The sequence below is a fragment of the Numida meleagris genome, chromosome 1 (genome assembly GCF_002078875.1).
Source record: "Numida meleagris isolate 19003 breed g44 Domestic line chromosome 1, NumMel1.0, whole genome shotgun sequence".
NCBI lineage: Eukaryota > Metazoa > Chordata > Aves > Galliformes > Numididae > Numida > Numida meleagris.
This window is the reverse complement of record NC_034409.1, coordinates 54,441,666-54,456,111: the sequence shown is the minus strand read 5'-3', so window position 1 is coordinate 54,456,111 and position 14,446 is coordinate 54,441,666. Positions and strand designations below refer to the sequence as shown.

The 14,446-nt window shown below is 38.6% G+C and overlaps 1 protein-coding gene across 1 annotated transcript in view; it reads left to right on the top strand.

The window, feature by feature from the left end:
- The window catches only part of RFX4 (regulatory factor X4), a 91,384-nt gene that overhangs the window by 71,041 nt on the left and 5,897 nt on the right, over positions 1-14,446 (top strand). Inside the window, exons 16-17 of the mRNA XM_021386770.1 lie at positions 3,512-3,674; positions 9,123-9,261. Of these exons, the coding sequence (XP_021242445.1) occupies positions 3,512-3,674; positions 9,123-9,261 (302 nt within the window). The remainder of the gene's footprint in view (positions 1-3,511; positions 3,675-9,122; positions 9,262-14,446) is intronic.

Genomic DNA, 14,446 nt, shown 5'->3' with positions numbered 1-14,446 from the left:
AGTTTACTGTTTAGTTTCATGGAATACATGACTGAAATAAGTCTTCGGGTCAGTAACTGTCATTTTAGGTAACTGTTTTCCACATCTGGGCTAGGTATTAATGTTTGGGGATCTGCCCAAATTTCAGGAGATAACTTGCGCAGAGATCTCATCTCTTATATTTGTGTTTGAGTACAATGACGCTGTGTTTCTGCACAGTTCCAGCTCCTGAACTCAAGCAAATATATGAGAACATCAAGAGTAAGAGTTTAATTCTCATAACTGCAGAGTGTAAAACTCAGCTTCCAATTTCAGCAGGCAGTTCTCTCCTTCCCACTGGTTTTGTTGTTGTTGTTTTTCTATGTGAGATAATTAAGTATTCTTTGTCGTGTGGAGGCAGAATGGAGGTCTGACTCATGATTGTTGATTACTGGGGTTGACATTAGTGCTTGCTATCAGATGTAATATACAGTGCAGTGTGTACCTTGCTTGTACCTGGGTGATCATTTACTCCAGCATACAGCAAATATAAAAAGCAACATAGTGAAGCAACTTTTGGTTCTTTTTGCACTGGTATACATGAAGACACCAGTGACAACAGGCCATAGTCCCTGTTAGCAGTCCCATTTATACTTGACTCTTCTAGATATCACATGGCCTGTTATTATTCTCAAAATCAAATCTATCTTTAAAAGAGAAAAGAAAAAGAAGTGATAACAAATGCACTTCCATATTTTAATCAAACTCTGAATATTAAGAACACAAAGCAGAACAAAATGTTGCTCAACCACTATTGTTTTTCCTTATTTCAGAATGTGGTTCAGTTGGGTTCAGTCGTATCTGAAAGAGACTTCACCTCCTGGAGTTCATTTCTGTGGCCAGCTAAGGAAATGAATTGTATAGCCCTGGGATATAGATAGGTGTTAGAAAGCTAACTGGGAAAATCTGTGACTACTCCCATCTGATTTACCTGATATATACCTATACAAAATCTCAAAACCTATTGCCATCTTCTGCCCTCTCCCTCTGTGATGAGGTCACTCTGAAAACAGTGAAGGAAAATTCCATTTTCCTTCCAAAGACAAAGAGAATTGAGGCAACAGTACATTGCCAACATTATCCTGAGAAAATTATTTGCCACAGCATTCTGTTACTACTGCAAATCTAGGGTAAAGCTCAACATACACTGGTTTCTAATGCACAACCTCCAAAAGAAATTGAGTATTCCCTAGAACTGCTGTGTGAGGTACTATCTGATAGTACCTGGGACAACTCTGGGTTAGGAGAATTTAAAAAAGATATTCAATACTCTTCCAGTGCAAGACCTATTCTTTGTTTCTGTATTGTCTGGACAGGCACCATCTATGTTACACTCTAAACATCGACTTTAAAATTGAACAGAGACAGCTGCCAGTTAGACTTGAATGCCAAGAGCAGCCGCATCCTTTCATCCAAGGAGCTGACTTCCCACAGGGAGTACAAGAAACAACTTGTCCTAAACTGACTCATTTTCCTCAGACTGAGATAAGATCGCTAGAATTTTTCACAGTGGCTGTGGCCAAACAAATTAACTATACATGGTAAAATGTGGAGGATCTTTTGGCCATGTTGTAACATGGCTTCTTGTTAGAGCTAGGAAGGACATGAGTTCTTTGACTCAAAGGGTGATTTGAAGTAAAACTTTTGTGGTGAATTTAAAAAGTGGGGACAGAACGGTATTTTTATTTATTTTTTCTTTTGATGTATGTTTTTTTCTCTTACTACTTTTCTCTCTTTTCTTTTTTTCTTTCTTTTCTTTTCTTGTGTGTGTGTGTGTTTTAATTTTGAATTTAGGCCTGTTTTGAAACTAAGTTCAAATTTTATTTTGGAAAATAACACTAGGAAAATATATTGACCTTTTGAAATTGAAACATTTCACTAAAAATTATCCACAGACAAGTCGTTGAAATTTCCAAATTAGTTTTTCTTTTGTTTTCAAATGAAACTATTCTGTGACTGTACAAGAAGTTTTGGCTGCTTCCTCTTAAGCTATATTTTCTAGTAAAGGCAGACTTCCTTAAACACTTTTCCTCAGCTCAAGGAACCATGACTGCTGATGGCCACAGTAGCACTGATGTGCTAGCTTAGTTGAGCATGCCTCCTCTTTAGTCCCAGGGATCTTAGTCATTCTTAATGGGTGGAGGTGAAAGTCTGAAAATTCAGAAATCAGTGACAGAAAATACAGATGTGAAAATAGACCTACCACATATATCCTTGGCCAAAACACATACAAGGATGTCTCTAATATAACAGCCCCAGGTCACATCTTGCCTTATGAAGCTCAGAATATCTTTGGTCAGACTCAGAAGCAAGTATTTCCCATTGCAAAAAATAATTTGTCTGATTTTGTTAAATAAAATCACATGCACCTGAAGAAAATTGTGCACATCTGAGATAGTTTTTTCATTCCCTAAAACCATGGAGTGGACGTGGACCCGGTAATACAATCACTTCCCTCTTGGAATTAGGCCTTTTCATACTACAGGAAGTCCCAGAATCCACACTGAATAAACAAGTCACCTCCTGCAATTCATTTTTGCTAGTGAAAAAGAGCCAAGAGTGCCCAGACAACCCAAACTAGTGTTCAGATTGGGTTAAATTCAGTGTTCTGGTCCTCATTTGCAGAGTAATCTCAGCCAGTATGGTCATGACCTCCAGCAAGGGCTGTGTTATACTGGAACAATGGATCTGTCAGCCTCCTGAGTGAAAGGGGTGTGTGCAAAGGACAAAGGTTTCTCAGCAGCTGGCTCATGAATCTGGAGCTCTTGCCTGGAAGGGATCAGGATGATTAAAAAACTCTGCACCTTCCAAGCAAAACGGAAAACCCACTTCTTCGCTTTGGTCTTCCCACACATGAAAAAAAAAATAAGTCCACTCCCTGCCAGAAGAAACATAATTTGCAGGAAGAAAATGGCTACGCTGTCCATGTCCATCTGTCCATGTAATTTTTACAATTTGGAGGTCTACCATTGTGTTTCCACTACAAAGGCTGGTACCTAGTTGGATGGATTAGGAGAGAAACTGCAAAAGTGTTCAAAAAATGTTCTTGTGTAACACACATCTTCTTCCAATCCTTCATTGTTCTAGTTGTACGTGCTGTTACTCTCCAGGCCTGATCAGCTGCGAGCTAAACAGGCCAGCAGCTCATTACACATGGGGTTGGTTCATCATGTTTATGAAATGCTAGCACTGCTGTTCCTCCATTATTCCTGAGTTTTTCTGAGCTGATAACCTCAAGTTATAACATCACACTGAAAGTTCTCAGTTTGAAATTTTCCAGATATGTCTCTTACCTCTGGATCTTTGTGCCCTCCAGCTGATAATTTCTGCTTTTATTTATGCACCAGACATGACTGTTTTGTTCACTTTGCTGGATGCTGTTTCCATTATCAGTGCTTATTAGTTTACTTCCCAGTAGCTGTTTCAAAGCATAACACCTCTATGAATTACAGCCTTTCTGATCTGTGTTCCTTTAATGTTTGTTTGTCTGTAGGGGCTATGCAATCCTATACGTGGTCGCTCACCTACACTGTGACAACAGCTGCTGGGTCTCCTGCTGAAAATTCCCAACAGCTGCCCTGCATGAGAAGTCCACACGTACCATCATCATCCGTCACACATCGGATACCTGTCTATCCCCACAGAGAAGAACATGGGTGAGTGTCTTGTTTGTTTTGTGTGTTTTTTTGGATGCACCTAAGCTTATGTTTTTTTTGAAAATGCAGTGAAATCTGTTTCTTGATGTAGTAAGTCCATATTGCAAAGATGCTGGTATCCTTAATCTTTGGCTGTTGTTTTTACTGTATGGTTATTATGTCTCGGATTTATCCTCTTACTAAATCCTTATTAAACTTCAAAACACAGTAGGCCTAGAGAATACTTGATAAAAGGGAAGGCTTTGGTAGCTTTCTTCCTATCTCTGATTCCTTCTTTCTCACGCCATGTTTTATCTCAAAGGCTACATGTGTCCAAAGAACTACCCTTTTATACCACGTCTCAGAGATGACTCTCCTCTTCTGCTCAGCACACCTGAGACCTCATCTGGAGCACTAGATCCAGTTCTCAGCTCCCCCCTGTAGAAAGACAGGGCCATACAGAGTCCAGAGAAATGCTACTGAGATGATTAAAGAACTGGAGAGTTTGTCACATAAGGAGAAACCTGAGAGAGTTGGGATTGTTTAGAAGAGAAGATTCAGGGAGAGTCTTATGACTGTATATAAACACACAATGAAGGATATAAAATAAGATGGATACAGGTTCTTCTCAGTGATATCCAGTGACAGGACAAGAGGCAATGGACACATAAACTGAAATAGAAGAAATTCTGTTTAAACTTTTAAAAAAATACAACAAACAACTTGTTTTACTGCAAGTGTGATCAAACACTGGAACAAGTTGTCTAGAGAGGCTATGGGTCTCCACCCTTGCTGATATTAAGAACTCATCTGGGTACAGTCCTTGGCAGCCTGCTTGCGCAGACCCTGCTTTGAGCAGGGAGCTTACACTACACAGTCTCCTGAGGTTCCTTCCAACCTCAGTGATTCAATGATTCTGTGACTATTGTTAGGCCTGCAAATCAAACATTTCTAAAGCACAGAAAAATAGTCACATTTTCAACATAATATCCTAGTCTCATCTCCATCACCAAAATTTGCTCAAGGCACTCAATTAAAATAGTTACAGCAGAAATTTCTTTAACATTAGTTGATCTTGGAAAACTTCAGAAAATCAGATATTTACTCTTTTCACAACACTTCTGTGCCTTCCTCACTTGAGTGAATGTGTAACTCAGAGATATCCATAACTAAAGATAAACAATCAGAAAATAATCAGTGGAGAAGGGCTTCAGGAATACAGCAAGATTAGCAAGAGCCCAGATGATGACATACAACAAGAAGTTCCAAAGGTGTCACTGATTTTCTCAGTCTAATTGCATACTCACTATATTTGCAGAAGTGCTTTCCCAGTGTAGAAGACTGCATACTGTTTGGAAGGATAGTAGTAGATTAATTTGGACTCTCTGTCTCCTTCCCTTTTGGATGTGAGAACATTTGGATGTATGTCTGAATGTCACTGCTGTAGCTCTCCTGGAAAAACCTTGGATATCCAGCAGTATGACTGCTTGGTGGAATCAGAAATAGCATAGCAGAGAGGTGTGGGAGCTAACAGGATGCAAGAATTGGGAGAGACCATGGTACAGCAGTGAATATAGCTATAAATCCACACATACACATAAGAATTCATTGCTACTAAAGGAATCCCTTGCCTCTGGAAGGTGATTTGAGGAAACATTTCAATCTGAGTGAATTAGCTTTTCTGAAAGGTGAAAAAGACATGTGTTATTTGACTTCTTTCACTATTTGGTTTTACACAGGACAGGTGCATAGAAAAATTTTGGTGATTTCAGTGGTATTAGAACATTTCAGTGCTATCTGCCATCTCATCTGGAACTAAACTTGTAAGCATAGCAGTAAGACCTCTTTGTCAGTCAGTGCTCACCTGGCATCTATCACAAAGATTTCCTGATCTTATTCATTCTCTATATAGTGGTGCTATTAAGTTTTTTCTGAATCATTACATGTACTTATTTCGAATCTGCCTCAAAATCAGCATATTGATATATCAGTTTTTATGATTCAAGTCTAAGGTGGCACGCTAGTAGAGACATGTTTCTCAGTAAATGTCTGCACAGAGGTGCAATGACCTCACCCATGGTGTTTTGAAGCCCAAGACTCACCACAGTTCTTTTAGAAGATACTGATTCAAAGAGAGTTTGTTTAAAGAACCATATCTTCAGAGAGGAAAAAAAATAAGAAAATAGGAAACCTTGTATGCAAGATTCAAACAGTTGGCTGCCCTGGGAAGAAGCAGAGAGAGATCGAAGTCTGCACTGAGATTTCAATGCTTCTGGAGAAGAGACAAGTAGAGTGAACAGCTGTTCACTCAAAGACTGAGTCTCACACTCACGCAGTGAGGCAGGCAGAGAGCGTAAGCTGTATGCCAACCATTTCCCTTTTGCAGGTAAATTTCACAGAAAATGCAGATTCTTAACCACCTAGCATACCTGAAAGTGTTCTAACAACCGTCCCATTGGGGTTACTTCCAATCTTGCACACTAAAGATCATCTCCTTTGTGAAATACAAAGCCTCCAGAGCATCTTGAGATAGAAGGAGAATACCTAAAAGATTAGAGCAATTCATACGGAGGTGTTCCACAAAGTAAAGATGCTTTAAGAACTGAGGACATGGAAGAATGTAAAGCCCTCCTAGCTCCCAACAAAGATAAATATAGACTGTTGAACTGATTTATGCAAATATTTTTTCTGTACTTCTGGCCGGTTATAGAGGATATAATATAAATTCAATGATAAAAACTTCTCCCTGTAAAATAAAAACAAATAATTAAGGCCAACTGCATATTAACAGATGGGAAGAAAGGGCTAAATGATCTATTCTCCTTTATTTAAAAAAGGCTCATAGCAAACAATACTAATGTAGATTTGTGAAACTGAAGAAGAGCACGATTTTCATAACCTACTCTATCTCACTTCAGTAAATCTTCAGTGTATACAGTGTATATGGTGTATACGGTATCCAGACAATAAACAGATCGATAGTACAACAGAAAAAAAAGTCTTCATACCTAGTTGGAATGTCCCTTGTTCTGTTTTATGTTCACTGCTTCTCACTCTATCGCTGTATACCTTCTAGAAGAGTCTGGCTCAGTCTGCACGATACCCTCCTGATAGACGGTTGAAAATCATCCCTTTGCCTCTCTTTTTAAGACTGGATAAACCCAGTTCTCTTCTTGTAAATCATGTGTTCCAGTCCCCTATCCATCTTGATGACCTCCACTAGTCTCACTTCAATGTGTCAATGTCCTTTTCATAGTTGAGAGACTACAACAGGACTCGGGACTTCAGATTAGGTCCCTTAAGTGCTAAATACAAGGGAATAATCATTTTTAGGCCTGCTGTCTACGTTCCTGCTAATACAGTCAGGTAGTTAGTTGGCCCTCTTCATTGCCAAGGCACAATGGTGATTCACATTCAACTTTTGGTCCACCAGACCTTGCAGGCAATTTTCAGTAAAGCTAATTTCTCTCCATATGGCCCCAACCTATACCGCTGCAGGAGTGATGCAGGATAGATATTCCAGGATTCCCTGTATTGTATGAATGATCAAGTGAACATTTTTTAATGGATCATGTCTATATCTGCTAAACTCTAGAGTTGCTGCCACTTTCTATCTAGACTTCCCCTAAGGCAACCCATCTGTGTAATATCTCCATTACTCAATGACTGTAGGTGAAGTTCAGAAGTTACTGTAAGAGATGATACTTGGCAGAATTTTTTTATTATTAATTTCCAGGCACACTTTCTTCTTAGAGGGATGTAGGGTTTCTCAGCTAAGCACTCTCAGATAGGCAAGAAAATACCAGTCTTGAAGGAGTATATTGATCTCCTTCTCACATTCTTCAGCACTCTCTCCTGAAGTTGAATAAAGAAAAATATTCCTGAACCAAAAATAGAGGGTAGCAATTAAGATAATAAACTTTATCACTCCTAATTCAAGTGAATTGAAGTGTGTATTTTAGCCAAAAAAAACAATGAGTTTTGAATGAAGAAGACAAGATCAGTATCTTCCAGACTAGGACAAAGCATCCTTGATGACTGGAGAGGACAAGAGGTGCAGACACTCCTTCAGAGGACTTGGCTTTAGATGGGAATCCAAGGGTCCCCTAGACTATAGGAAAGACCAGCTGGACAAGTCTCCTCTTGAACCAGAGAAAGCTGCACTGTGAAATATCAGGCTTATGAGACTGCCAAAAATATCTGTTGTAGATTTTCTTACCAGTCAGTTGTGTTGAAGGAATTAACACACAAGATGTCTGCCTGCTGTTATGTGGAACAACTCCATGACACTGTCATTTCTCTCTGCCTCAACTCTCCACAGAGAGCCTATCAAAATCTTACCTTGTGAACATCAGCTTGTCTGAGGTAGATTATGGAAACCACTCTTGTTTACAGCTAAACACAAGTGAATATAAGTGTGAGAGCTAAATATTCATCAGTGAATGTAGACATAGGAGCTTATATCTAGAAAATATTTTTAGAGAGGGTACTCTGCTCTCATTTTGAAGCTGTTTGGTTTGCCTAGTATAAGACTTGACATGCTATCTCTAGAACACCATTATAAGATCAAAAGAATAACAAAGCTGTTTAAACTTTACCCAGTGTAATATAATGACATTGAACTTTACAGAAAAAAAGGGGTAAAATCCATACAAATAACTTTCTTCCATCTTCCACAATGACTTGGCTGCCCTTTTATTTTTATTGCCATTACATTTTGCTCTAGCATATATTTTAAGGGCCTTTAAACTTTTGTGCTTAATTAGTATCAAATGTTCACATGGCTGCACAGAGATGCGGAGGATGCAGAAAATGTAAATTCAGCTTCTGCTAATGAATGACCCACATAATTGTGATCTACAACCACTGACCCTGCAATTTCTTATAGCTAAGTAAACTGCTCTCTCCTTTACCCTTGGCTGTTACAAGACAAGGGTTTGGAATGAAAAAAGAAAGTGGGCAGGTTCTCCATCCTCAAGTGCCATTCTATTCTGGAGTCAGATGCACTAAAGTAGTTTGTTGTATGCTTCAGATGCAAATGAACACATCTCTCTCCCTCCCCCAAAAAAGGAACTTGTGACTGCAGTGCAAAGAGATAGCTGAACTCCGCAGTACAGTGCTTTAAGTAAATACTGCCACATTAGCTCAGCCTGGAGAGTAATTTAGTAGGAACATGGAAATAAGATAATAGTAAGAGGGAGAAATACTTTATTCTTAGAAAGTGCACAGATGAGCCTTGTCACAGAAACATCCTGAGTCTCTCAATTTGTTGTTGTGTTGAATGCCTCTTCTCACTAAGTTGCAGCTGCTTCCTAGCTGATCTCAGAAATATATATATTTTTAAAGGTTATTTTAGATATCATTCTGCTATGCAAGAAAGTGCTACTGTATGTCTCATAAAAGTTACAGAATTATTAGGGGGAATATAATGATTATGCCTACTAAATAGTGTTTTAAAATGAATTTTAGATACACAGGAAGTTACAACTACGGTAGCTATAGCAATCAGCACCCCCATCCAATGCAGAGTCAATATCCATCTTTACCACACGATACTGCTATTTCTGGGCCACTTCATTACTCCGCTTACCACAGAAGCTCTTCACAGGTAAGTTGGATTTATTTCTTGAAAATGCTTGCTACAACATTTTAAGTAAAGCTGTACTTGTAAATTTCTTATCGGCATACAAGTTCTTTGAATTATTTCTAGTCATTGATAATCGCTAATTTTTTTTTCTTTTCTAATGTCACCTTGACATCTTTTCATTCTGATGGAGATTCTTTTATCAGAAATAACTTTGACTTGTGAACGTAGAGTACTAAACACTAAAATCCAGCAGTCTGGATCATAGAAAGTGTTTATGTGTTGAGGAGTATCTGAAACAATAGTTAATATAATTAATTGTGTGTTTCTTTGGCATTCTGAACAGGAAGAGATTCCTAACAATAAAAGTGTTCTAATACAATTGAAAGAAGATGCAGTGACCGTACTGAATTCTTCTGGTGTCTCTGCTTTTGAGAATACATATGGTTAGGAGTTTGCAAAAGATGTGAGTTCTGTATATAGTTTGAATAACTTTGGGGCACCATTCCAAAGAGGTTCTATTTAATGTGTGTGCTATGGTCTCCTACCATAAGCTAAGGAATTAAGTCAGTAATTATTTCAGTTCACAAAACAGCCAGTGGGAAACAGCAGGGGTTAAGCATGAACATGATATTCGGCAACAGCTCAAAAGTAGTGCCACTATAGGAGGGCTCTGGTATATGATGCAACTGATGTACAGGTCCATCCTCTGGGGCCCCTGCTGGAAGATCTACAAGGTGCAGCTACAAGCAGGAGGTGATGTCTTTGGGGTATTCCACACACACAGAGCCTCTTATGCTTCATCTGCAAGAAATTTATGCAAGTCCAATAGGGACCACCGTGTTTAACTACAGTCACTGGACTGGACCAGTTGCAAAGATGTGAATTTGACACAGCTTTGGATTAGAACACATGCAACATGCATCTCATTCTGGTCTTTGACATCGGACTACCAGATGATCACAAGAAGTAATTCCTTCTTTATGCCTTATTTTCCCTATCTTTAAGATAAGAATAATGGTATTAATCTCCTTCTTAAAGCTTTTTGGGATCAGCTGGGAAGATTGTCCTGTGAAAACCCAGTATGCTCATTTGAACCAGCTCAACAATGGCTCTCTAGTTGATGGAAACAATAATTCTACAAATTCTCACCCATTTGTGTAGCACCTGTTCCACCAAAGAGAATACATCAGGTGTGAGGATTTAACTAGTTGTTGTATCTTAATGGAAACAGTGAATAAATGTTTAAGTACAATGTACTATGATAGTTTTGTATGTATTGGTTTTTCACTACAGGCAATATCATGTTATCTCAAGATTTTTTCCAGGATACGTCACTTTTTGACTTAAATTGGCTCACCAACCTTCTTTACCCTCTTATTCTTTACTGGAAAAAACCCACACATAGTTCTGAAATGATCTCTAAGGCACTGAATCTGTAGGTAAAATGGAGAATTAGGCTTTTATTGTTTAGAAATGTTATTACCCTCACGAGGAGTTTCTTTTATACCTTCTGTCTGCCACACTGACATAGACGGCACAAGTTAAGCAAGAAATAAATTAAGCAAAGCAAGATCAATGCATCTGTAGTTTACTCATGTCCTGGTTAATATGCCATACAGAAATAGTAACATACATTAAAATCACAATTTTTTTTTTCATTCTGTAATAAGCTGTCTCTACAAGTGCTGATGTCAGGTAATTTCTTCCTCTCCTACTAGCCCTTGTGTTGTCCTGGGCACATGAAGAACAGCTATCCTTTAATGATTACATCTGAGAACAAAATTATTTCTACTTGTATTTAACATGCTCTTTCTCATGCTGCTTGTAAACTGAGATGCACTCTCATAGCAGGATGCAGCTAACAAAGCCCTATAAATGTGCTCACTCTTTGTTGAAAGATATAAACTAAAACTCTACTTTCAAAGAATCTTAAACAATTTTAATCTGAGATTTGCTTACATTTTTTTAAACTAAATGAGCTTCTGTAAAAAGCTTGCCCTTATAATAAGTGCTTTCTTAGTTACTTTTAACCAGAAGTACATAAATGAAAAGTACTGCTGACCACAAAGCCTAAAAGGGTGTTATGGAACTACTTTTTTTCTAGTGGACTTTCTAAGTAGAACCTGGGGTTGCAATAGGACTCATGATTTTGCAACATCAAAATACAGGGATCCAAATTTGCACTGAATATCTAAACAGCTGCCACTGTACTGAAACCCAAGGAGATGAAATGCATATTGCTGTGATAAAGTAATCAGTCAAGAAGTGGAGGCATTGACCATCTCTCTTCAAACGAATTCTTTGTTATAATTTACATTCAGTTCAAATATAGAACTCTGGCTCAGCTTCAGCTCTTTAGGATAGTGTCAACGGATTAATTCCTAAGAAAAAATTTGTGTGGGGGGTAAGTTCTCCTCTGCAAACATGGAATCAGAGAGAGCCCTTGTTCCTAGACAAGGCTCTGAGTTGAAACAGACAAGATGTAATAGACGTGGCTTTTAGGCTGCAGCTATAAATTACTACTTTGGTCTGGAAGAACACTATGTCTATCCAACCTCTTTCTGTGGAAGAGAGCAACATATTCCAGGTTTTATCAGGTCACTTTTTTTAGGGCTATTTTCCAGCCCAAAGCAATATTCATAAAGGAAGAGTTGTGTTTGTTTTTTTTTCTTTGTCCCTTACGTAGAATTTAAGATGGGTCACTTCACATATAAGGTTTACAGACAATCACCAAAACAAATGGAATTAGAGCGAATGAGATGGAGGGAATAGCTTTTTTTTTTTTTAAGGAGCTAGGGATTACCGAACATCAGGGAAAGGAGAAGGGAGTGAGTGACTCTTTAAATTGGAATTGCCAACATGTAGCATATTGAGCTCAGCTTCACACACAGAGTTATATGATAGTTGCATTGTGTTAATTTTGGGATACCTGCTATGGTTTTGTCACTGGAATCCTTACAGTGGGGCTGTGCTGGGGAAGAATTCACACAGCTGTAGATCTTGTACTACGTACAGCTCTTGGAGATTATAGGCAGCGGTCCCCAAACAAGCCTATCCGACCTGAACAGCATTAGGCCCATGTTAGTGAGAGACTCCTGGATAATTTGAATCCACTAGTGTTAAAGGAAGTGAAACAGTGGTATTTGGTAAGGCTGATACAGCTGAGGCACCGTCCATCACCCCCTCCCATAACTGACTGGTGAAAGCTCAGGAGGATATTGTTATCTCTCACCCCTAAAACAGTCTTGGAGCTTATCGTGTTTGACAGAGCAATGTGATGTGTCCTTAAGCTAAACTGAGGTTTTATTAAGTAGCTCTCAGACAGATCAATGACTCTCAGGTGGACAAGAAAGCAAAACAGTGGAGATGGCCTGTATAGAAACAATACAGGGGAGTAAATGTTCTGATGCAGTAATTTCTGCAGCTACAAACCCAGCAGGAACCTAAAAATGGCTCTTTCTGGCGATGCCGGCTGACTAATTCCCACTGCTGGCTAAGAGTCTTTTCGTTGACAGCAACAGTCTGTTCAAACCTTGGTCTCAATCCGAATATTTTTTTTTCTTTCATCAGCATCTGTGATTAGTTCTCAGAACAGTTGTTTCCTTGTAACTCCAAGCCTGACTGCTCATTTCTTGACTTGGCTTACTGTCCAAGAGCCAGGCACACAAATAAAAAAAATGATCTACGGATTGATTTGGTACTACCTAGTTCTCTAAGCAACAGTGCTGGAGTAAATACAATCATATAATGTAAACTCCATCATTATTTAGGAGGCTCTATAATGTATATACATAAACAGAACTATACTGACTTTATGTTTTGTAAGTTCACTGCCTCCAGTTTTAGGTGAACCAGATGCCAGGGTAGAAAAATAGACAAGTTTGTCTAAAAGCCTCTGAGTGTTCCTATCAACCTCTGTCAAGTGTAGCAGAGAGGTACTTGCTTCAGAGGTAACCCCTTCACAATGCCACCATCTAATCCGCCTCCACAATCTGCATTTGGATGGCTTTTGATCACAGCTTTTGTCTGCAGATTTCACCCTGACTGAACAGGACTTGATCCTTTCAAGCTATCCGTATATATTGCAATATATATCCGTATATATTGCAATTCATATAATTCTTCCTTAGACGTAAAGTAATTAGTGCTGCAGTAATTTTTTCGTTGTAAATCACAAGGATAACACTCTTAGTAGGAAGAGTAATGAGAGAAATCTGCAGCAGGATTTTTTTATATTTTAATGTATCTGGTAACATATAAAGATGCCTGTCATATGAATGTGTATCACTGTGAATGCAGTGCAATATGCAGCAAAAAATATGGTGTCTATGTTAGTACCATAATGCATGGCTAGAGTGAATCATCTTGTAGGTCCATTTATCCAGGTCCTGTCTCCAGCAATGGCCAGAAGCAAATGTGTGGAGGAAAATTATTAGCAATAGGATAGGTAGAGAGCGGTAATTTTACCAGCATAGCCACACTGTGCTTGGTAAGAGCTGACTTAGGGATGTCCTGAGTAGGACGCAGCAGCTGGACTGTTGTATTTTCTAGCAACTCATACTACATAAATCTTTTTGAGCTTTTTTTTCGTTTGTATTTAGAGACTCCGAACAATGGGCTGTATGAAGTATGTATTCTGTTATTAATTTTAAACCTGCTATCTCAGAATTGCATTGGATAGCTTATATTTTGGGGAATGATGAGAAATAGGCAATGCTCATTCTGTCCTTGTTTACTCTTATCATCAGAGATGTTACAGATCTTCATCATTCCTCCTATGTTCTTCTTCCATTTTTTCCAGGCTTACGAGTTATCATCTGCATAGATTCTCCCATGGTGGATGCTCTGCCATGGGAATTATATAAGGACTGCATGTGGAGGGGAACAAATTCTTGTCTACCCAGCATACAAACAGTTTAAGCTTATGTCTATACCAATGCAATCAGAATGATGCACCCTCCCCACTAAACCATTCTGTCATCCGATACCAAGTAATGACACAAAGAAAAGAAAATCTGTCCAAATCCTCCCCATAGAACAAGAATTATTGTTCCTAACTCTATGGTTTCATAACAGAGTTAAGATTATTAAAATGTAGTTGAAGTAATTATGTATTGAATACAACACGGAACATGTCTAATTTTTAAATACTTACAAATAGTGTTTTCATAAGGCTCCAAATGCCTCTCCCAAAAGTACCAAGGTC